This window comes from Hesperophylax consimilis, chromosome 1, assembly GCF_061612785.1.
Source record: "Hesperophylax consimilis isolate HC1 chromosome 1, BYU_Hcon_1.0, whole genome shotgun sequence".
Taxonomy (NCBI): Eukaryota; Metazoa; Arthropoda; class Insecta; order Trichoptera; family Limnephilidae; genus Hesperophylax; species Hesperophylax consimilis.
The window spans coordinates 28,229,775-28,256,144 of NC_142836.1; the positions used below are offsets into that span (position 1 = coordinate 28,229,775).

A 26,370-nucleotide genomic window follows, 5' to 3' on the forward strand; every position below is an offset into this window, starting at 1 on the left:
GCAATGATAATGTGCAAAGTTTTTCTCGGGCCTCCCCGACTTTTTCTATATCACCACATATTTTCTGTTAAAAAACAATATTTTATCGATCTCAATAATTGAATCGAATTATTCGACTCGTATGTATAAACATAAGTGGGACGAAATTAACATAGTGCATAGATTATATTATGCCTTGTGAAAAGTTAAGCAGAGCTTGCGAGCGGCGCGATGCATTTTTCCGAAAATTGCCCGTATGAGCTAGAGGTGAGGCGTATTTATCGTACCCAGTAAAAGTACCGGGTATTTCCATGCGATACTTTGTACTTGTGACAGATCTCCAAAATACCGTTCCAAAATACTCATGAGTATTTTATACCGGGACTAAATATTTTTAATAGGTACTTTTACCAGGTATTTTTGATGGGTATTTTTAGTTTGAATTTAAGTAGGTATTTTTGATGGGTATTTGCAGTAGGTATTTTTGATGGGTATTTGATGACATGATATTTTGCCACCGGAAAAATGTGAGGAACTTTTGCAAATGGAATTCCGTAGCTATAGCCTTATTGTGGGGAATCGCATATGATGTTTTTGGGTGTGCGGAATTTTTTCTCAGCGAAGTTCTGTAACAACCCCCCCCCCACGGATTTCAAATATTTTGTGGGGAGCACTCCTTTTTGAATTTTTTTGTGGGGAATTATGTTTTACAGAAATTCTCTAACAACCCCCCCTCCCCATGGATTTCGAATAATAAAAGGAGGAATAGAATATTTGTGGGGAATATGTAGGCAGAATTTATGATTAGAATTACGTATTCTGAATCAATCCTCATTTCGGTATTACATACTTTTGAGTATTTTATCACCGGTATTTTTCTGTACCTGTACTCATTGTACCCAGTAACGAAAAGTACTCATGGGACCCACCTCTAGTATGAGCCAACCTTGTTAAATACATTTTCTACAAACCTTGGACTAGGACGCAAAAAAAATCTTCTACCTTTTTAGGGTATTTCATCTCTGAATAATAAAACCAAAGAAAAATACAATATGTACAAACAAAATCTATGGAGCTGTCAGTGTCAGTTGTCAGTCACTTCACTCGGCTTTATGCACTTTATTTTGTTCTGAGTGGCTTATTTATGACTTTGTCTTTCGTCAGTTCTCGGTATTGATAATGGTGTTGTTCATTTGACGAGATATTCATAAGACGTATATTTTGATGTTCATGTACATGTGCCTGGTCTCAGATCAATGTCAGGCGACAAGACAGATGTTGTACGATATGGAACTTATGTAGAATTCATATACGTTAAATAAAAATTCCATGAAATTAAATGGCTGGCCCTAAAACCGCCGATAAGATAATTTGAAAGAATCTATTTTTATACAAAAATAAGACGATTATATTTTATTACTACTTTTGTGAACGAGGAAACGTCAAAAATGTTGCGAACTATTTCACTTCTTTACATTGTATCATTAGCAACTGCAATTGATCCATGGGAAAGAAGTTTTTCAAAAAACGATATTTTGAATGATGCAGATCAAACCGGTAATAATCACAAGCCTTTTTCCACCACACACGAAAAGCCTGACATCCCTCGGCGGGAAGCCGGTTTAGGAGACAATTTTTACAAGAAGCTTTTGGGTGTAATTGTATCCAGAGCACAATTTAAGGTACAATCTCTAAATGTGTACTTACTTCTACAACCCTTCAAATGCTGTTAAGGGTAAATGCGACGTTAGTTATAATCTATGTGGTCATAGATGGCGTTAATTAAATAATTTTCATTAAAATACGCTTCTTGCTAGTTATGTTTTACAACAATAAAATATTTTTTTTTGTTTGCCTCCATACATACGCAATATGAATATGAATAAATAGTTTTGTGCATATAAAAACTCAATTTTTTCTAGAGAGGCATACAAATACAATATTGGATTGAATCACCGATACAATATTTTATTTTTATGCCTTTCTTGAAGGAATCGAGTTTTTATACGGACAAAACTATTTATTCATATTCATAATGCGTATGTACTAGCGGTGTGTAAGTTAAGCCCGGAATGAGTTCTTGAACACAAGTCCTTTGCGGAAAGTGGATCCTGCTCCTTCTCCTTTTTCAAATCAACTATTCCCAGAGAAATACCCAGTGCTCGGCAACATGGCTTCCCGGCACCGGCGTCCCCTCGCATTCGCCTCACTCGTGAGAGTTCTCAGTGAGTGGTGACTCACCACTCACTGATAACGTGAACCGAGTCCGTGTGCAGGTCCGGACTCGCACTGGTGTGAGTCCTGGCACTGAGTTCGGGGACGGAACCGTGCGTCATACAGTTCGTACCCATGAACACGGAACCCGGTCCTACTCCTAGAACTCGAGTTCTTTTGAAAGGAAGCACTACTTCCTCTTATGTCTAGTATGTACAGGCGCAAACAAAAAAATTGTCTTAATGTTGTAAAGCATAACTTGCAAAAAGCATATTTTAATCGCCATCTATGGACACATAGATTATAACGAACGTCGCATTTAACCTTAAAGAGATCTATAAATTTGAATAATATCTATATCGATGCTGGAAAGGAAAGATTGCTAAAGTACCATTTAGCAGTAATTATTCTTTCCAGCATCTATATGATTGTCATTAAATTTTGGATTATTACGCTGTTTTGCGTTCCTATTTCTTTAGCCAACGTATCGGATATCGTTACAGGGCACATGCCATCACATTTGGCCTGATGATGGACACTGTAACGACAGCGTTACAGGGCACATGCCATCACACTTGACCTGATGATGAACACTGTAACGACAGCGTTACAGGGCACATGCCATCACATTTGGCCTGATGATGGACACTGTAACGACAGCGTTACAGGGCACATGCCATCACATTTGGCCTGATGATGGACACTGTAATGCTGTCTGAAATTTTGGCTAAAGAAGGAGGAAGTGCAACATGGCATAATAACCCAAAAATAAACTTTTGGCCATGAAAATATCAAATCATATCTGAAGTATATCTATGTGTTTCTTCCATGTTGTCGTCTCTTATGACTGCATATTTATTATGATCATTGTGTTGAGAAGACTCCTCTGTTTCTCCCAGGACATTGGTGTTGATAATGCAGTCCTAACCTGGTCCATCTGAATCCTAGGCAGATATCTCTAGAACAATATTTCAAAGACATGTTTTTCTTTCTATTGCCCGTTCATGACGAAGCTGACAAATATTGTCACCCTATAGCCGCAGCTAGCTTCATATTGATATTATCCTGAGGCCCCTGAGGATGGCTAACTTATTTTAGTTCTTTGTATTTCTTTAGCATTAGCTATATAACAAGTTCTAGAAATTTAGTTTTAAAGAGTTTTATTTTGTAAGGTACACTTGATTCTTATTTTTAATATTTCACTACCAATTTCGTTACATTCCGTATCAATCTAGCGTTTTTAAAAGTTAGTTCGTTCATGACGTTAAGAACATGAAAAAAAAAAAAAAAAAATTTCTCTGAAAGCATAAAGAAACCATCAATTAAGTTGCAGAAATTTATAGGAACATAATATAATTTTAATAAAAAAAAAAAAGATTTATTAAACTACAATTCTAAACTGCACAACATGCACCCAAAACAATGAAAATTAATTTAATAAATATTTTTTTAGGAAGGGGAGAGAGGAATGGTAGAAGGTTCTCTTCATTTCGAGTTTCCTCAGCCTAAATTTGAATTGCTGACAGAAATACTATCCAAAACAGAACCGTATACCCCAGACGATTATAGGACGGTCAATGGACTCTTTTCAGATCACTTAAACGAGTTATCTCTTGTCAGGCAATTAGCAGAATCGTGGACTGTTGTTATTCTGAGATGGTGGGAACGTTATTTGGTAAGTGAATGTTTATTACAGCATTTTCGTTAAGTCCATAAAAACAATCAAAATATCAACTCCTAGACTGACTGACAGTGTATGGACGCACATACAAACATTGTGTGAATAATATTTTTAAACGGAATTTGTGGGAAATGATCCTGAAATCTTCTAAGTCAATTTCAAATACATAGACTAGTAATTTCTCTAACTATTTTATGTAACTATTTAGTAATAAATTTATAGTGGCGGTGGTAAAATAATTGAAATTTTGCATAAAAACTTGGTAAAATTATGTTTACAATCTGTTGATAAAGATTAAATATGAACTAATATTTTGTTTGCAGATTCACATTACAATATGTCTTGGGATATTTGGATGCATTTACGCCATTTATAAAGCTAATTGGAGCCGAATTTCTGTTGGATATTTAATCACGACAATCTTTTTTTTCATTTGTTGTGCTTATGAATTAATGTTGTCAATACAGGTAAGAAAATTTTAATTAATGCAATACATCTTTTCAGTCTCAAAATACTATCAATTTTTTTTACCCATACCATATTACACAGTTAATATTGTATACAATATTATAATAATCTCGGCTATAGATTCACTAATATTTGGGGAGGTGTAACACTGCAACCAAGAGTAGAACACTCTCGGCTATGGATTCACTAATATTTGGAGAGGTGTAACACTGCAACCAAGATTGCAACACTCTCGGCTATAGATTGACTAAGATTTGGGGAGGTGTAACACTGCATCCAAGATTGCAACACTCTCGGCTATAGATTGACTAAGATTTGGGGAGGTGTAACACTGCATCCAAGATTGCAATACTCTCGGCTATAGATTCACTAATATTTGGGGAGGTGTAACACTGCAACCAAGAGTGGAACACTCTCGGCTATGGATTCACTAATATTTGGAGAGGTGTAACACTGCAACCAAGATTGCAACACTCTCGGCTATAGATTGACTAAGATTTGGGGAGGTGTAACACTGCATCCAAGATTGCAACACTCTCGGCTATAGATTGACTAAGATTTGGGGAGGTGTAACACTGCATCCAAGATTGCAATACTCTCGGCTATAGATTCACTAATATTTCAGGAAGCTGACCTTAAAGATTACCAAGAGTTTGCTAAGCAACAACAATGTTCTTGGATATATTTCTTCTCGGATTGTAGTAGTACAGAGATTGTGAAGCGCGTGTCACATTACTGGTATCTTTTACATCCAATGAAAATATTGGGAAACCTTTTTACCAGAATGGTAATGAACAACATACAATTGGTCTACCTACAGATTAATGAATTGCTGGTACATATGAGTGGTATGTATAGCACTTTTTTGTTTCCTTGTTTTTGTTGATTCAATGTTCATTTACTAGAGATTGATTTCACAAAGAAATTCACATTGGATAATTTGTACAGCGCCGTTTTTGTATAAAATCACCTAAGGCGCTGAATTTTAGTAACCGTTTACCATATTACTAAACATAAAATGTTTACAGCCTTATACCTAAAAAAATATTTTTTTTTTGACTGAATGATTTTTCACAAAAATGGCGCAATATAAATTATCCTATAATTATTATATTATAATACCTACCTATCATTGAACTTATGCACTATAATTTCTCTAGCACAAAAAGTATCCATTGAACACCGGCGTGTCCATATGATATTCTGACATTAATACATTTGGTTCGTTGGATTTTTACCTTCGGCACACCACGGAGGTATTAGGTCGCAGGAGCTCGGCATTCCAAAGGTTAAGCTTCGTGGTATGAAAGCCAATTTCAAGAAATAGCAAATTAAAATAATTTATTTTTTAGAATAAACAAAGTTGTTTTAATGTATATCAATCCGTGCAAAATTCATTGGTTGAATTATTAGCTGAAAAAAAATTATACAAAGAAAGGCATAATATTCCATACTTCTATCAGAGTCTCAAAATTCTTTCAGTGAGAGCAATTCTGTGGTACAAAATTATATTTCAGCACATAAATAACCCTTTATATATAAACAGGCTAGAACACAATCATAATACTAGTTTTAACTTTAATGAAGGACTTATTGTACCTAAGCATACAAATAAATATGGACAAAAAACGTTAAACTATAGGATTCCTAGTTGTTTTAATATGTTACCTGCTGAAATTAAAAATTGTGCCCAAAACTAACTATTGGTGAACTTGCTGAAGACTTGGCTTAATGAAAGAATTAATTTGTATTAGCTTACAATGATATATTATTCTAAAGACTTTTAAAATTGTTATTTATGTTTTCATAATTTTATTTTCCTATATTCTGTAAATTTTAAATTTTTTGTTGTATATATGTAATTGTAAAAATGTAACTGTAAACTCACTATAATAAGATTTATAATGTAAAGAACTCGATAGACAAACTGCTAAAAAGTAGTTTGTCGGGATTTTTTTGCCTTATATTTTAAGGTGTGTAAAAAAAAAAAAAATAATAATTTACTTTGTATTTTATTTTCAGAAAAGGCTCCTATTGGATCTCAGGGATTTGTTTACATTGTGTTGTCCATCATTTCATTAGTTATTATTACATTCACAGCTGTTGCTTTATTTTGTAATGTTGTTTTGAATAGGCCAATTTCTTTAAAATTTTTGTTCGTAAATTTTCACATGAAACAAAAAGCAAATGATTCAAATAATTCAAACAATAACACCATAGATGGTTCTAGAGAGCGACAGCCCACCGGAGATTCATTGAGTGGTGGTAATCTTAACATTTTAATTAATGCTTTAGGAAATAATTTAGGGAGAACAAGTAATTTAGAGCTGCCAACTAATCATGATAGCGGGCAACTTCAAATCCGATATAATCCTAAGAAACACAAGTCACGTAATATTGCTGCGAAAAGCACAAAATCTAACTTCATACGTTCTGGTAAGTTACCCCCGAAGGTATCCAGTGTTGCAAATGGTAACAAAATATATGGGGGAGGAGACCACCTTGAATAGTCCTGTATTTTATATAATTTTAGATTTTTTTTTGTATCTAATAAACATTCAATTTTACAATTTTTTGTTTTAATTCCTCTCTTTTATCCTTGATACATAATTAGTCACCTGGTCTTCAGTTTGATTGTAAGAAAATATTTAAAGAAATATTTTGGCACAAATTGTGTAAATAAACAAATTGTAAATGTAGCATTTAATTGGCAATATAACGGTCATAGGAGTCGTTAGGGCATTTTTGCCATAGTTTGTAGATGTTTTTATTAGAGATGTGCCGATTATGACTTTCGCCGACTAGCCGACTAGCCGATTAGTCGGTTGTAATAAGACCGACTAGTCGGCTAAGCCGATTACGGTTTGAAGCAGAAGCTTTAGTCTTCTTACATCATAATTTACCCTTAATTAAAAAATATAAGTAAGTTATAAAAAATATAAGGAGATTATGATATTTTTGGTTGTCACAATTGTGACTTTGATTTGATTAAATTATGTAGGTATGGTTATAAGAAATATGTTTTTTTCATTTTTTTTTGTTTTTATCAAACAGTTCATGTTTAGAATTTTTTGATATATATATAAAATATATAATATACATATATTACTGTGCATCTTGTACATACAATCTTGCTTTAATACATATAACTGAGTTTGTTAATTTAAAAAATTTACTTTTTATTTTAATAATAAGAAATACTTATAAATGTTCATTGAAGATAAGAAGATATTATGTTGTTTTTTATGTTAATTAGGATAGGTACTAATTTTGTTCAATAAATTTCATAATTATGTTTTCTTTATTTTCTTTTTTCTTTTGCTTGTGCAAGTAATTTTAAAAGCTGATTACCAAAGGAAAGATTGCTTTACATTTTTTAATGTATAAGACTGATTATAAAATAAAAAAAATAATATATAATCAAGGTTTTTATTTCATGTAGTTCCCCACATTCACATTATTGAGAAATACATACAACGTAAGAAGCCGGATAGTCGGCGCTCTTTGCCGATTAGTCGCCGACTAATCGACGACTACAATAGTGGCCGGATAGTCGGCTTTACCGACTAGTCGCCGACTAGTCGGAACATCTCTAGTTTTTATGCATTCCATTCTGTTACTTTTACGTTCCACTTAAGTTTCCACCAATACCGGATTACTACAAGTTGATGTCAACATGCTACACTAGCGCCTCTAGCGTCCAGAGTTGGTGATTCTGCCAGTATTTTACTGAATTTGGTAGTAGAATTATTTATTTATTTATTGCATCTCACTATAAATAAAACACTTTTATTTCACATAAAAATCAACCTCACTAGGACTAAGCCTGTATCGAGAGGTTTAGGAATTATTAACTATTAAACTTTTATGGAAAAGATTAAACCGGACGGGTTGTCGGGGTAATCAAAGACGAGGATGTTATGGCTACTGTCATCTTCGTTTTTCCATTTTCCCTGTGCTCATATGCTGCTTAGTGCAGTACCGCTCCCTCCAGCTCGCATTATGAAATGACGGTGAGGAGAGAGGGGACGGTTTAAATTTATGTTGGACATCAACACCTGTGCCTTCCCTGCCCGCGCCCTGCCCCTCGCCACGAGTAGGTGCCAGCCCGCCTGGCAGACTGATAGCAGCACTACTCAAAAGTGAAACCTATGACAATGAAACCGAAGAATATTATTGTATTTGTTATGTTTAGGATAGTTTACGTGAGTTCTGCTGAAGGTAGTACAATATAAATAATACAGATAGAAAGGCCAGACTCTCTTTAGCATAATAAGTAATTAAGAAATAATATAAGATTAGTTTTAATATATTTAAGATTCCCCTGAAAGTTGTTAGGCCGGGGACCCACGGATATTTTTGTTTCTCAAATTAATAAAGATGCTGGAGCGAAGTAGTTTGGGTCAGACGAGGGGTCGTGAAGAGGAGCATATTGTATCATGGACTTACGCGATCGTGGCTGATGATGCAACACATAAAATATTTGCACACCACGAAGTCCCGCCACTACATGTGCACTGTAAACCTCTAAGTCTGTATTCTCAGTCTCGGATTCCACTCTCTTCACGATTCCATTCCCTGCCCGACTGCTTTATGCCTTCTTCTACCCTGAACCTTGTTTGATTCTGCGCTTCCTTGGACCCAAACTTTTCCAGCCCTTGGATATCCGACCGTTGCACCGAACTTGCATCCCAGGACCAGGCCCACTATAAGTAAGGACGTAGAGGCTACCCGAAGACTGACCTGCACCCTATGTTACAGCCTATAAGTGGGACGGGAAGTCCCTTACAACTATTCCTATATAAAAGCCCCTAATAAGGGTGTTAATAAATAAATAAATGTAGTTTCGGAATGGAAGTAACGGAACAAATTTATGTAAAAACTGTGCATTTTTCCAAAAATATATAATGTAAGCTAAGACACCACACATTTAATCTTACACACCTAAAATTAATGATGAAACCAGACTTTGTGTAATTAATTGTTTAATAAACCTTTTAAATTTATTTATTTTTTCATGTTCTCCATAAAACGGTTATACACCAATATATCATGGAGAAGATTACAAATTAAAAAGTTTACAGAGGCAGTTTTACTATTTTGTGACATGTGTTAAAAGATAGTTACTGAATTGTCTGTAGGTGACATTGAAAATGTCGATGGCTAATGCAGAATCGTTAAGCAGTTGAGTCGCTCTGTTTATTGGCGCGTTCTGATAGGCAGAAGTCCTCGCTTTCGGAGCATATAAGAGTGCATGGGATCTCCCTCGAGTATAATTGTTAGGGACATAAAAGTTAACCTCTTTCAACATAGGCGGATTGTGTATTGTACAAATGCAGGTTTGACAGTTGTATTTGACAAATAAATTTGCCCATCAAAATATATATAACTTTCCTATATTCTGTACTTAACTACGAAAAACCAATCAAAATCGTGGGACATGACAAAAACGTAATATATTAACTTGCGAAAATGCCCCATAGTCTCCTCAGCTGAAATACGAAAATGAATTTTTGTGTATTATAATCTGATATCCAATTATTATCATAAGTAGGTGCATAAGGTACCTTAAAAGGTACATATATATTTTGTTATAATGGGAATTCATTAAATGATAACAACCAATTTATTTTATATTTTAATGTGATATTTGTTTTGCGATAAGTAAGATCAATTTAAAAAATATAACAATTGAAAAAATTAGTCGAATTGTTCTAAATATATGTATATGTATAGGTTTTGTTCGTTTTAATATTGAATGCAAGCGAAAATCCTACATCATCTAATCTCTAGGCTGCTATTGGTCAACAAACATTTGTCGCCTTTGCATAACTAAAACAAAAATATATATTTACAATGCTGAAAATAAAATGTGAAAATCTTCTAAATATATTTATAATTAAATCCAATTGTATGAAAATCTACCACTCAAATCTTTCATCAAAAAGTTAAATAAGTACAAGGGTCACTCAAGGGATTCTTAAGTTAAATATTGATTCTGTCATATTTGCAATAAGTTTTTGAACCTAATAACCAATGCTTAATCGAGTCTTCTGCAAATACAATAGGGTTTACAAAGAAGTTTATAAACAAACTATTTACATTATTTTAGAATTTAATGGTAAAATGAATTACATTAAAACATACACAGTTTTGCTAGGGCATATTCAATTTTGGTGAATTTTAATCCTTGGATTGCAAATGTTTTTCATAGTCCTAAGTAAATATCATATTGTTTTAAATGGTTCTTTGCCCCGGTAATAGTCCATTTGAATAGACTTTAACATGAACCGGGCTGTAGGCAGTGCAGGGCTCAGGATCACGGAAGCCTATCTTATATGCCAAACAGGCAGAGATAGGTCAGTGTGAAGCTACTCTCCCTGAGTGATTACAAATGCTAGCAGTGATGAAATAATAACCCGATCCTCTTTTTCCAAAAATTAAAAAAAAAAATTGAATACAAAATATTATCCGAGCAACCCTTGATTTAGGATAGTGAGTAATCAGAAACGTGATAATTGTGTATTGCCAATATACATACATAGTATTATACATCTATTTTATATTGCGTCCAGTTGGATTCCTTAATTACAGCATCTGGCAACATTACACTACCATAATGCTGGCTCCCAACCTACCTTCACTTGTTGAAATCTCCAAGTGTCTTACTTAAAATTACACAAGTGTAAATAAATACTCTAGTTGGATATGTATGGTGAGTGATATTTAAGAAGTGCATAATATCATCTAATTCCTAGCTTCTTCTAATTATTAAATGTGTATGAATGCAATGTAACAATCCAATTGCAAAATATTTGTACACTAGGATATTGAATTATGTATGTATGTTGCTACGAATCACAAAGTATTGGCGCAACTCTGCTAAATTTTGTATTCTTAATTCTTTACACTTATTAATCATTTCTGATATTGCAGCAAATTCCAACTTCCGTGATTCGGAAAATATTCTCTTTTCGTTAAGTCAATAAATTCGTTATAATTCATACTTACAATACATGATTAAGGACAAAGATCTAAATGACAAAATATTTTTATACAACTATATTATTTAGATAAACCTACAATATTTCGTTGTCGCAAATTACACAACTCACCCCTCGGGCTGATTATGCTCACATCTGAGTATAAGTACTTTATTACTATGGAGTGTATAAAATGTTGACTTAAAATGATATTATGTATTAATATTTGGACTAAATGATACTTCATATATTTCTATCATAATATACAAACAATGTCCTTTACTGGCTAAATAATATTTTTTAAGTTGTTCATAAATAATTATACCAATTAACTGTAGATACATATGTAATTAATTACAGTTATTGTCATTTTCATTTAAACATAACATAAAGAGCCTTGGATCATTCTATGTATTGATCAAAAGGTTAAAATAAGCATACAATTAAATCACATTATAATGACCATAATAATTTCAAAATATTGTATACGTATGCACTGTGGATGCTTTGTTGTTCGCCATGATCATAATATGCAATAGATATGTTCCGTTAACTTGAATATTTATTATATAATTTCTTTGTACAAATAACCAAGTTTAACAACCCACAATACTGCATAATCTACAGAAATTGAATGAGATGATACATGATATAATATGCTCTTGTTCTGCAGATCTCAGGGAAGTAGTTAAATCAGACATAACTAAATCTTATTATACCCAACAGATTAAATAAATAACATTCATTTACACCTATTAAAAAGACAACACATTCAACAGTACAACTGTTACATAAGGCAGGAGGCGCCCATCAGGCCATCATGGCCTGGTACAATACACATAGGTAATTCATTATATTAATCGTTGATAGTGTAACTAGCATAAGACCAGGGGGGTGCATCTGTATCTTTTGTGTTAGCCTACTGCTGCGTTTAACGTGGGTCAAGTTCATGCAAACGCAATTTGAATTTGAAAACAAATTAATAATAATACCTAAATGTTTTAGTATCGTTCTTTTTGTTTGTTTGTTTGAGGATTTCATTTAGGTATTAAAATTTTATTATGTGGATGATAATAATAATATTATCATATCATCATATGAAGAGACTGAAGGAATTGCAAAATATATTATATGTATGTAGTGTTTTTTAGTGCAGTTGTGTGGTTACTGTTTCAGTCTCAATTCAGCATCAGCACGTTTTCTATTGCAGTTTTTTTTAACTATATAGAAGATCTACAATCAGCCTGATGCTGTAGAAATGAGATCCCTGGGCGTATTTGTGGTAAAACCTCGCATTATCGTGTGAGAAATGTGGAGATCTGCAAATAATGCAAGGCTGATGTAAGTGTAATGAGTAAGAATAAGAAAGGGATGCTTAGATGGTTGGTGCATGTAGAGCAAATGAGTGAATAAAGGAGTGGAAGGAGAATATATGACGCAAATGTGAATGTCGGGGACCCCCGAGGAAGACATTCATAAACTTGAGTCAGGCCATTTTAACACATTGTCGTCGGGACACGGCATTTGCTGTTTTTCGCGGACTGTCGGTCAACTGCGGGACACGGCAAATGCCGTTTTTGTCGACTGTCGGTTTTTGGCGGGAAACGGCACTATACGGGTTTGTTATCAGCGTGAAATAAAACGCCTTGAAGGGTGATTTGCTACCTGGGTGCTAGGCGACAGTCTGTCCACGTTATTTGAGATGCCTTGTCCGGATTGGCTAGTGTGCCGCTTGTAAAGGCGTCGCCAGAAATCTAGAGTTTTTATGCGATCTCAATCTCCAGTTTAGTTTGAGTCATTTCACGTATTGGACTATTTTTCATACCGCTCGCACTGTTTTGTTTACTGTTTGGTATTTAATTATTTGAATATGTTAGCATTGTATAGGACTTTATCCCTACAAAACAAGCCAATGATAGTGACGATGAAGTGTACTTATAGTGTGCACTTATAGTGTGTGATGGATTATTAACATATGAAGTGTACTGATTCCTTGAAAGAATAAATACTATGATTCATAAGTGGAATGGGCTCTTCAATTAGGCGAGGCTACCGCAAAAGACTCTTTTTTGACAAGAAGCAATTAAACTTATGAGTTATTGAGTGTTCGCCTTCGGCCTTAGGCGACACTGTTCAATATTTACGCTATCAGATTTCACACATCCAGCGATTTTAAAATTGCGGGCATGGCAAATATATATTATTATTTATTATATAACTACAATATGATATGAATAAACATAATATCTTTTACATGGAATTTTCAAATATTGAATATTGAATGCTATTTACTGAATTAATATCAGGTTTTTATATTCAGTTTTGAAATGTGATGAAATTATGATGTAATCAAAGCAATTATAATTTATTTTTGATGATCAAATGTCATATATGATTTCTTTGAAAATTTCAACCGAAAATATTATTTGGTTTAGAAATTATGTCAATTTTAAGAAAGCGATATATTTTTGCGCTAATCGCGAAAAACACCCGCTATAGGCTAGAGTCTATTGTTTGAAGCGCCCGACTACAATGTGTTAAGAGTCAGAATAGTAGAAGAGTATGTATGAGACAATGTATGAATGTGAATTACGCAAGGAGTGTGTGCCGAGACCGAGTTGTTTGGCGGTCCGTCCTCTCTTCCTGCGAAGGGAAACGGCATGATGGTCAATTAGCTAGTTTACGTTTTCTATTTCTGATCTATGTATTTCAGCTTTAAATTTGAGTTTTAAATGTTGGTATTGTGATTTTTTAATGAGAGTGGGATTTTGTTGTAGAGTTTAGTACCGTAGTACAAGAAGCTTTTATGTCCAAATGTTGTATTCATAGTTGTTTTTCGGATATGTTTTTGACCCTGAGATGTAGTGTTTCTAATATGCACATTTGTCGTTATTTCTTGTGTTTTGTTAAGAATGTTAAGGAGTATTGTTTTGGAATAGAGTTGTTTAATTAAATAATGTTAAGATTGTTGAAGGTTTTGTCTGGTGGCTTTGAAAGTGATGAATTTGATTTTATTAGCGGCGTGTAAGTAAGTGGTAGTCCAGCCATTTTTTGATTCTGTTTAGTGGGTTTTCTGTTTTCTTAAATGTTTCTGCCCAATTATTCCCATTAATAAGAAGAACAGTATCATACGCAAACTCATGATTTCACCTCCACATTCTATGTGGCATTGGTCATTTAACCCTTTGCAACCGGCAAAAAATTTTAAAATTGTGATGTGCCACATTGTTAAAGCTCTTAGTTATGTTCTCATAGGTCTGGGCGACTTACTGGTCGAAACATGTGCGCTTGAAAGTACCCTAAATAAGCAGCTCCCGCACGTTCAATCGACACCGGTTCCGTTCACAAAAACAAATTTATTTTCTGTCTTCAAACACAAACTCACTCTCGTGTGAAGCCGGTTGTAAAGGGTTATGTAAATTTAGAACAAATTGGACCCAGAATACTTCCTTGAGGCACCCTAAAATTAACATATATAAACTTGCCGGTTATGTGGTTAAGTTTTACTGTTTGCTTTCTGTTTTCCATGTAACTTTAAAAAATGTAAGTTCATTATCAGTTATCAGTGTGCTTTCTAGTTTGGAAAAAAGATGTGCGATTTATGGTGTCGAAGGCTTTAGAAAAATTGAGGAATATGGCAAAACATTTTTGTGTGCCGCATTTAGGTAAATGTATTGCACTCCTTCCGCATTGATTTTTGTTGTCCACGAAATTATTGGTGATTATCCATGATTTGCGACAGTTCATGAATGATGACGTCGTATTTATCGTTTATGAAATTATTGAAAGTTTTTATTTCTTGTAGTACAGATTCAATTTGGTAAAACATAAGTACATAGTTTCATTTCCTCGAAATTGGAGCTGGTAAAATTGAATATGAGGTTGTCTTAGAGATTTTTGTTAGACTTTGTTTCCATGAACTTAGTTGGCTCGTACATTGGATTTATAAAGTATAAATTAGTATGCAAATAAAAATTATTATTGTCTTGGTTTTATGTTGGCACTCATATATTGTTGATTCACTGTGTAGTTAAATGAATCAACTCTGATTTTGTCGATTAGTTAATTAAATATTACCAGAGGTGATTATATTTATAATATACATGAAAATCTTCTCAAAAGTCAACGTATAAAAGTTTTTAAAAAGAAAACTAAGGAAAATAAACTAAAACTAAGCATTCATACTCGTTGATTCTCAAAGTGTCAAAAATGGGAAGAAATCTGTCCCAGCACAAATCACAACTTTTATGGAGAGTTTATAAACTTATTTTTTAATCAATTTTTGCAGGAGCATAACTAAACAAACAGCTGTCACTTTAAACAATTGTTTTCATGGACTTCACCCACATAAAATGCAGCGTTGGGTTAACACAAAAGAAACAGACTCACCCCCAGATGACTACTGACATGGTAAGTAAACACACAGTACGTTCCTTGAAACTCTGAGGAAAACACTGTGTTTTTACTTACCACAACAGAGAGTAACAGTGACATAACTGAATATTCATTTCTAGAAAAAAAATATTTTAACCTTTCGTCATAAAATTTTCGTTGCTAATTTTGAATGCGCAAAAAGGAAAACTACAGCTTGGCATAATATTTTAGAAATTTATTCAATTGGTGATTTTTTTTTCATTACCATTACAACACCAAGCTACTCACTTTTGTCTTTACATTCAAATTTCTTCACATTCGAGTAAACTCGATTTTTTAAAAGCAAACATAAAATTGTCTTAGAACATGATGTAGAATCATCTCCTTTCGGACAGTCCCATAAATTCCGAACACTGTTTAGTTAAAGGATATGCACTTGGGCCATTGTGCTTTTTTAAACTTAAATTAATTTTTTTATGAGCCACCTTGGTGTTGCCATTTAAAACCTTTTTGAACGATCGCAGCGTAATCAATGTCTACAATTAAATGCCAGACTGTACATCAAAATCGTTGTTTTTTTTAAAATCCCCTTTGGAAATGATTAATTCTTTTATTATCATTAAAAATATAATATATATTACATTCTATCATCATTTAAATGAATATCTCATTTATGGCAATCACTAATTTCTTAACAAAGATTGGGTAAAATCATAGAATAAAAAAGAACACAAGAGATGCGATGCGGTCGTTTTTTGCGTGATTCAAAAGTCAGACCGATCGGGCGTAAATTTCAAATACAGATCTGTGTTTCGTTTGGATCAAATGGCATAACAATATACAATATCAGGCAATTGTAATAGAGGCAGAGGGCGTGCTAAATGGGCTAGAACCAAAAGGAACTAAGTCAGTGGCGATTTCGGTTTCCATTCAAATTTACATGGAAAGCATTTCTAGAGTGTATTTTCTATTCAGTGGGTATAAAAAATATAAAAATTGAATTAACGAAGTGTTAGTTTCAGAAAGCAAGTGTTGCTTATTCATTATGAATACTTTTAACTTTTCTTAGAAGTAATTGAACAGTTAAAAACTTAACCTTATCTACGCGGCTGTCGATTATATTATGTAGTTAATCGGAGGCTATCATCATACATGATCCTTGAAGTTTCACTGAAATGCACATATTGTGTCAGAACGAGCCACTTGGTGGGATAGATCAAAACCTCCTAGAACCCAAGGCTGCGATACTCATTCAAAGCAGCCTCCTATCCCCGTATGAGATTTATTAAAACATTTAAAAATGTTTTGGTTAATTTAAAATATTTTTTTTAAGAGTCCCATACAAGTTAGGAGGCTGATTTGATTCAGTGTCCCGGCATTGTGATCTAGGAGGTTTTGGATAGATTACGTAAAAAAGGCTAGCTTTGAAAAGGTTAAAGAGCGTTACATTTGTAGGCATTACTAAAATTTTGATCAATGACAAAATGTTCACTGACGACTGCTGGTAATAAAATTAAATTGCAAATACAAAGAATGAAGATTTTTATAAACGCAAGTGCAAAATTTATAAGAAAATACTCCTTTATATATTTATATTATGAAAATATATCTCAAACTCTACAATATGTTCTATGTACAATGAAAAGTTGGTACAAACTAAATAATAAATTGTACAGAAAATGAAATAAAACAAAATATAATGCAATATGCATTAGATATTTCTGATTCAGAATCAAGGTAAGACAAAAAATTAAAATCCTATCTGAAGACATCAATACCAATATCGATAGGTAGTAAAGTAATTGGTTAGTTATTTTTCAAAATTTAAATGTTATATTTTGTATGAGTTTAGAGTACGGACATTGATACATTGATGGTTGTGTCACACAAAGCTATACACTGAAAGTATATTATTGGCGTGGCCTATATCATAATAGATTTCCATACAGACATGTCACACGAGACAGATAATATATTACGAATGTGGGTGTGGCTTACATGATATGACGTGATCTGTGATCATGATATTTCATCAAAATGAAAATTCAACACACCTTTAAAAATGTATATAATCATTAAAAGTGATGAAACAAAAACTAGGTTTAAAAGTTACCTATGTAACCTATTTAACCTAGTTTTTGTTTCATTACTTTTCATGACTTTATATCACTTTTTGGAGGTGTGTTGAATTGTCATTTTGTTGACATACCCGATCACCGACGTGATCTGTTAGCCGGGCGATAATTGAAAATAATGCTACCGTCTCCCATGACTGGCAGGAGAGGGGGTCAGATGAATTAAGGAGATGCTGTAGTCTTACTGCTGTCAAGGTAACAGATCCCGTAAAAAGAAATGATATTCTGTGCTCTCCCATGAGGGGGGGGGGGGAGAAAGACACTACAACATATAATCTGTAGAGGTCATGCCCAAAATAACGCTTTGATCGTATAGCGACGTCTGACAAAAGCATAAAAGTGGTTAAACTTGAGTTGTGTTTAAAGCAAATAAAAATTAGTTTCACTTAATGTTACCGTGCACATCTACAGAGTAAGGAATGGAACTACCTATAGATTTCTAAGAGAAGTAGAGAAAACCTAATTTAATGTGACATCATTATGACGTGTGATGTGAGAGTGACTTCGAAATGGTCATCTATGTATTAAAGTATGTATTAGGAATCTAGGTACTACATATTAGGAATCTTCATATACTAGTTAGGTATGTTACTATGGATATTTTTTCATACACGTAGTGAACGTAGTCTCATTTCTTTGAGAAAAAAGTATCTGGAAATAATACACAAATACAATACATTACAGTGGATAAATGAAATGACAGGACTGAACACTAAATATAAAGGCGTACATGTATTAAATTTACCTTACTTTGGCAGATATTGGCAATTTACTTGAACAGTACAAAGGATACACGGCTTGGCCTTCTGAATGTCTCCAGGAACAAATGTTATAATTTTATCTTTTCAATCTCTGATCACTTTTCACTGTTAATAAACATTGCAGTATTTTCAAAATATTTTAAACATACAATTTAAACCTTTATAAACACAGTACCTATTCATTTAGACACACCAATATTGTCTGGAATGGTAATTTTAAAAATATCCCATTGAAAAAGTTACATATTTTTTCATTTAAATAATTATCATAATAATATATATAAATAAATGTCTTTCACTTGGCATAGTTGCATAAAAATATACATAATATATATTTACATACCGACAATTTCATCTAATTCGATGCTTTTTCATTTTAATTACAGTTAAAGCACGTTTTCATTATTTCTCTTGTATACATCGATAATAACCAATTGGCTGATAACATATTATATTATATTCAAAGTAACATTACTTCTTCCTTCATTTTATTGCTCGTACCCGAATAGTACAATCTTCTCGATAGATAAAGGCGGCAAATAGAAAATTAATGGATAGGTATCCAATATGTTTGTAATTATCTTATTGATAAAATTGAGTGCTTGAAAAGTGTGGGAGAATATTTAGTTTTAATTTGAATCCACAATGTTTTAGGCCTAGAAAGTGTACCAAATGTAACCCCATGGATTCAGAGTCAACTTGTGGGAGGAGAGAACATGAAGACATGGATGTCTCACATCATTGAGCACTTCTCCCTCCCACCTGTGGACGGTTCTCCCCCATCCACTTTCACTCCCTTGTCCTTTTTCTTTTTACTTTTGCCGTCCACTTGCAGAGACACGTTCCGGTTCTTTTCCATATTCAGTAGTTCCTAAACAACAAAATAAACGTTTACATATATGTATTGTATCCAGTAAATTCACCAGCCACAATTCACCACAGGTAAAATTGACCGAAACTAACTATAAAAAATCCTAGACACTACTTATATAGCTTAGCACCAGCTTCAGAATCTTTTAAGTCAGTCAATATGATAAGAAGGTCTACTGCTGTTCCAGAACTGGCAATTATTAGCGCAATGTCTTAGTCAAACTTACCTGAAAGAGCTGCTTAACATTGTGGTTGGTCTTGGCAGAGGTTTCCATGAAGGAGACGCCCCAGGCAGCTGCCTCCGCCTGCCCCTCCGTCCCGCTCACCTCCCGGACCTCTGCGGCCTCATCACACTTGTTGGCGGCCAGCATCACCGGGATGCCGGGCAGTTCTGAGCCCTTCAGCTCCTTGATGGTGCTCCAGATCGGCCGCAACTCCTCCAGGGACTGGCGACTGCTGACCGAGTACACGAGGATGAATGCATGTCCCTAGAAAATTATTATTTTTAAATTCAGAAGGGAGATTATAAAAGGATACTAACACTTGAAGTGAAATAGCACAAAACTGCGCTATACAAATGTAACGTAATTCTTATGTGGTCCTGCCTTTGAGAGCTTCATTGTATCCCTCTTTCTGATACATGCGTCGTTTATGAGAATGACTGAGATGTTACAAACAAGGTTTATTAGGCCCATTACCATAGTTTATAACTTATAAGGAAATAAACATTTCAGGGTGTAAAGTTTTAGTAGTGCACTTACTTTACTGATAGAAAGGCGTTGCATGGCTGGAAATTGATGTGATCCCGTAGTGTCGGTGATTTGGAGGGTACAGATATTTTTATTACAGCTGATCACCTGAAATTGTTAATAGGGTAAGAAAATATAAACATTCATTCAGTGAAAGAGATATTTTCGATACATAAAATTCAGACAGTTGTGTGGTATAGGAATTGCAACCAGAAGTTGACGTTATCGTCAGTTGATCCAGAACACTACTCACACAGATGCATTGCTTAGGTAAAGCACCCAGAGAGGCCCACATTATCAAATAATGTTTTAAAACGTTTCAAAATTCCAGTGAAATTGAAATAAGTTCTGTTTTAATAAATAAATGTTAAAATAATAATTCTAATGTATACACCTGTTGTATCTTTCTCGCTAAAAAACAATAGGCAGGCGTAAAGGAAAAGCTGTTTCTTCTAGCATTATAATTTAAATGAATGTACTGCTGGTCTGGTTGTTTCGATGTTGAATAGAGTTTGATGGGAAATCAGTTTATAGCTGTTACAGTTGTTGTCTTGAAATATGAATAAATACATAAATAATGAGTATACTACCTCAAACTTACTGCCATTAAGTTGCATAGCATGTTAGCTGTAGTTGAAGCTTTATCGTTTTCATCGGAATGCAAGATTTTTTTCCATTTAGCTTTGTACAATAACTTCCACTTACTTTTGTACCACTATTGTCAATGCGAGTCCATCTTCGCATAAGTCATTTTTGGCAACTTTTCACGCATCGGAGTCTTTTGCAGATTCTATTAATAGGGATGTAATGATACTTGTTTTGCAAATCCAATACTGATACCGATTTTTGTATTTAATTATCGGGGAACCGAAAGGACCAGTTGGACTATTACACTATGATTCAATAGATTACAAAATAGCTCATACAAAGTACCTACTTTTTTATTAAAAAGAAAGTAAATTGGAAAACGATGATAAATGATTTCATTTTGATTTAGAACGCCCGCCGACGAGAGACTTTAGTGGCGCAAAGAGTTGCGTGCATAAAAATCTATTACCGTATATGGAGGCACGCACAAAAGCTGGGGAGACTTTTTTTGAATTTTGGAATAATTTCCAGCTGTCGCCGCGACTAAAATCTCCCGTCTGCAAGTGCCCTTAATGTGAAATAAAGTTCTAAAATTTGAAGGAAAATATCAAACTACAACTTTAGTCTAAAAAAAAATGAATGTGAAAAAAGAGAACTTCGATCTTGGTAATTTTAAAATTTGTATCGGTGAATCCACTATATCTCTTATTGCTCCCTTGAGGTGATTTTGCACAAAAACGGCGCTATACAAATAATCCAAATATTATTATTATTATCGATATCTGTAGTTATTGTTACATCCCTACTATTAAGGTAGGAAAAGTCTCATTCTTTGGAAAAAATCTTATTTTATTAATAGAGAAGCTATTATTTTATTACATAAGATGATTACAGTCAAGAATACTTGGCACACTTTGTATTCGCAGCCACATATTAGGCAAAATAATTCAAATATTTAGGTCATTATTTTAATACTACTCAGGCGTAGTGTGTTCAATTCCTCGGCTGGCTAAGTCCTCCATCACAACACAAGCAACATTTTCAGCTTACTGTGGTGGTAGTAGGAGATTTTCAAATATTGTCAGGTTATTCGTAACCCTGGAATGTTTGTCTTTCTTTTAAAAAAAAATAAATAAAAAATAAAATATTTAGTCACCAATTTTATTATGTATTGCTTATCTAAATATATTTGTGCCAAGACTTGGTAGTAAATCCTAGTATAAAATCTAACCTTTCAAATATTGTAAATGACAGACTCTTTTGAAGGATTGGTGTTGGTAACTGAATAAAGTCAATTTATTATTGCATTTACAGGCGATTGGCAAAACAAATAAAGAGCAAATAAAAGCAAATAAAGAGGTGAGCGGACATTCATTTTGTGCAATTAGAAATATATATGTATTATATTATACAGGTAATAATATCATCTACATGTTTCTAAGCAGTACAACATCTTTGAGGACTGAGAAATTCATAGCACTACTTGTCATATGCTTTTCAGCATTTATTTCTGCAAGTAACAGTAAAGAAGCTCTTGAGGTGTTCTTGAGATACTCAACCTGGTTGTATTTTGAGAAATCGTCAGGTTCGTAACATCAACCGTATTAGCCCGAATATAAAACGAATATGTGATATTTTATTTCTTGAACTGAACAAAATGATTTGAATAAAATCTTATTTTGACATGATTAACTCATCTTATATTCAGGAAAATTGGTAACATGTAGAACCCAAAATAAGGCATTTTTTTAGGTAGGTATATAAAAAGGGCAATAAATTAAACAAAAGGATTCAAAAGGTACAACATTTATTAAAGAAAAATATAAAGACATAAAAAACAAAAACTATGTACTCACAAAAAACAAGAAGCAGAAGAATAATAAAATAGATAGCTTGACACGCGTAACTTTGCAGTAGGTGGCATCATTAGTGCAGATTTTGCTGACACAAAAGATCTACGGATTTTCAAAATAGTTAGTTTCTCTTTCGGCCACATGTAAAGTTAACTGTGTCAAGCTGTAGGTACATTCAGAGTGACATTCCAAAGAAGTTTAAAAAAATAAGCTTATAGCTGTTACGTCAAAAAAGTTAAACAAGAATTTTTAATGATAGTAAAATATTTAAAATTGAATAGCTGTATCTTGCCACGCGTTACTGCAGCTCAGTCTGTCTGTACAGATAGAGTAACAATAGCATGTGTTGCTTTTACGTCCGACAGATGGCGCTGTTTAAAAAAAAAAAGTTGTACAGGTGACATCCATACAATATGGGTATAGCACATGTTGGGTTTATGTCCAATAGATGGCGTAATAGTGTTTTAATAATGGAATGTAATGTTGCAATGTATGCAATGTCGTGCCAAAATTTCAAAGCAATTGGTGAAGGACTTCCGGAGATTTAAGATTTTGAACAAACATTAACATTTTTATTTATATAGATTGAAGATTTATTAATTATATACATCTGCGACCAAAACCAAAACAATATACGGGCCAAATCAAATGATAAAGACCATCTTGATTTTTATATTTTGGTGTTTAGTTCAATCACACAATAAATATGCAGAGCAAAAATATTGTTTTATGACAAATTCATTGAAAAAGAGTTTCAAAACTATTTTGTTATTAGTTTGTTAATTAGTTTCAATATTATTTTGTTATTCTTACATAAATCCATAATACGGGCATGAGTCTCTAGTATGCTAGTTGAGAAAATCACCATAATTGTAATTTACAAAAAATTTACAATGCAAAAAAAAAACAAAAACAATGTTTTTAACGGTTCCATGATAACTCAACACAGTGACAATTCAACACACTTTTAAAAAGTGATATAAAGTCATTAGAAACGAGTATAAAAAAATAATTTTAATCTAACCTAACCTAACCTACTTAACCCAGTTAATAAAGTTTTTGTTTCATCACTTTCCATGACTTTATAAAGATGTGATGAATTATCATTGTTATGATTTATCCGGTCACCGTTTTTAACAATGAATCTAGCATAAGAAAAAGCATTGTACACTTAACACCCTTCAAGCAGACAAAAATAGGGTCCCGTTCAAGAAAATGGATTTCGCTTTAGTTTCAAGTTGTCTTTGAAGATAATACATATATTTTAATGAATTTGTTTTTACATAGTAGTCACCACACCCCAACTATAAAAGTACTGCCTGAAATGAAAGCCTAATTTGTAATACAACCCAACTGAAATTAAAGTCAGTTTTGGTCCAATTAGTGATGTTTTAAGTGTAAAAATTCTACATATTTTATTAAATTATAAAAAATTTGGTTTTCACATTCGCACAAATCATTACAAAAATATAATGATTTCCGCATCTCCAGTGACATTAGTGCAAGGATGTATTACCCATTTCTATGGCAATTTTTGGTTTATGTAGTATGGTTTCTTTTTGATTAAATATTGTGACGAAAAGAGTTACAAGTGACCAAATTTGAATTTTTTTTATAAAAATAGATATTGAATAAATGTAAAAAGTTGTGGCAAATAGTAAAGAATAATAAATATGAACGAAAGATGAATGATTTTTACTTCCTTACGTTAGATTTTTTTAATTGAACCAAAAGATAAACTCTGTCTATAGATTATATTTTTACCGTGTTTTAGTAAGAAGTCATTAATCTTAGTGAGAAATTGGTGCTTATTAATCTCATTGCAATCTTTTAAAACTCTTATGGCGTTTTTAATTGTTACTTATTCCGATTATTTCATTTTCATAATTTAAAAAAGCTCTGATTTAAATTAAATTAAACTCATCGAACCCATTTATTCTGGGAGATATATTTTGAAAATTAGACTTCGACGAATGATTCTAGAAGTTTTTGAAAAAAATTTGCTTTTTTACTATTTCTATAAAAAACTGAATGTAGGTATTTAACCCTTTCAGATTGTGTGTTTGAAAATACATAGATGTCAGAATTTTTCCTCACGGTCAAGAGCAAATAAAAAGTGGCAGTTTTTGTTTTCCAATTGCTTTTAAATTAAAGTAAAAATAACTTCTGACTGTTGAAAAAAAGAAAAAAAAAAACACAAAAGTTTTTCAAATAATTCTACCAATTGTCACCAAGCACCAAAAAATATGTTTTTCCACTGTCAGTTTGAATTCAGGTCAAAAAGGGATATTATAACACGCACCACCAAGTATCACAATTTATTGTCTATGCCTAGACTAACAGAATGTATTATTTGCATTCTGGAAATAATCAATGAAAAATAGAAATGGAATTAAAATGAGTCAGAAGTAAGGAATCAAGATATTTCCACCTTATCTCGGACAACTGAAAGCCGAAATTTAATTCAACACAATTTAAAAAATATATATATTTTCACAACAATTTGAATCATCCAGTGGAGCACTCAAAATAGCTCTACAGAGGAAATGGATTTGTCTTTAAAAATTCATCAGATTTTTCAATAGGACTGCGAATGACATACTTACATCAATCTATTTTGTGCAATAATCAAAATAATGGTGCTTGCAAGATTCACCCCCTGTCATGTCTAAAAAAACAGTAATCACAATTTAAAAAAGGATTTCCACTTTGATGGGCTGCGGTACCCAGATATTATTCATGCCAGGGAGTTAAACATACAAATACCTAAAATAAAGTGAAACATACACAAGGTACTTAAACCAAGTCTAATTATTTTGATTCACACAACAAAGCGGATATTTAAAAAAGGTAGTGCAGTACAGTAATTAAAATCTTACTTGTCTGTAGGTGTCCTCAATTGTGGGTATATACGATTCACGAAACGTGCCCTTTACAAAACGTAAAACGAGTGAACTTTTGCCAACACCTCCTGCCCCAAATACTACAACTCTGTAATCGTTACTTTGTTCTGGCATTTTGAATTCAACTGTTGACGTCGGTAAGCTTTAAGATTGAGAATTTCGGATCACATTTGTTAAATAATGACTGCACATATGCTAGAAATTGAACTTTACATGTACGTGGGAGAGGATTAACAAGGGCTGTTTTGGTAAATTAGATGTGGTGGGAAGGAATTTTGTAATATTTCACAGTAAGCTTAAGAGCAATTTTAGGAACCGCATTTTATGTATGTAACGTTAAACAAGAAGAAATGGTACTTTTGCAGCTAAAAATAACGTAAATCATTTCCTTATTCTCAAATAGAGACAACTCCAAAACGCCCAAGATAATTTTGACAACTAAAATACGCTAAACTGTTCAATGCGACATAGCATAGAATCCATAGAAAAAAAGGAAATGGGTCCACATAAAGTGACTTTGTTTTAGATAATATGGCTATTTAGTGACTGCTAATATGCATATCGCCCATAAAGGAAAAACTCAAAGCAGCATTATTTTCATAATGAAATTTCAACATCATAACTCCATTAACCCTTCAGGCCTTTGGCATATTGACCGTTATATTTTTTAAAGATGCTGTCAGAAAGTCAGAGAATTTGTGTGAATTTCTGCTATCATAAAATCGAAATAAGTGGAAAAAAAAAGTTTTTCAAAGATGATAAAATACGCTTAAAATTTTATCATTGGAAATAAACATACAAATTTTGAAACG

The 26,370-nt window shown here is 33.1% G+C and overlaps 2 protein-coding genes across 3 annotated transcripts; one reads left to right on the top strand and one right to left on the bottom strand.

The window, feature by feature from the left end:
* The first annotated feature begins 1,047 nt into the window (after positions 1-1,047).
* On the top strand, positions 1,048-6,913 carry LOC149426571 (uncharacterized). 2 transcript variants are annotated; one of them, XR_016302804.1, is made up of 5 exons: positions 1,048-1,661; positions 3,647-3,868; positions 4,198-4,341; positions 4,968-5,190; positions 6,365-6,913. XR_016302804.1 is itself a non-coding variant. In XM_089637522.1 (5 exons), the coding sequence occupies exons 1-5, from the start codon at positions 1,519-1,521 to the stop codon at positions 6,850-6,852; spliced, it is 1,095 nt and encodes a 364-aa protein (XP_089493648.1). In that variant the 5' UTR covers positions 1,048-1,518; the 3' UTR covers positions 6,853-6,913. The 2 variants fall into 2 exon arrangements, 1 of the variants encoding a protein (XP_089493648.1); XM_089637522.1 differs by having other exon boundaries at positions 1,048-1,536.
* Positions 6,914-9,902: 2,989 nt separating this feature from the next.
* LOC149426572 (GTP-binding protein Di-Ras2) lies at positions 9,903-26,008 on the bottom strand. Its single transcript, XM_089631847.1, has 4 exons — positions 25,535-26,008; positions 20,227-20,322; positions 19,693-19,953; positions 9,903-19,466 (listed from the first exon to the last, which is right to left on the bottom strand). The coding sequence occupies exons 1-4, from the start codon at positions 25,670-25,672 to the stop codon at positions 19,329-19,331; spliced, it is 633 nt and encodes a 210-aa protein (XP_089487973.1). The 5' UTR covers positions 25,673-26,008; the 3' UTR covers positions 9,903-19,328.
* Positions 26,009-26,370: the final 362 nt, after the last annotated feature.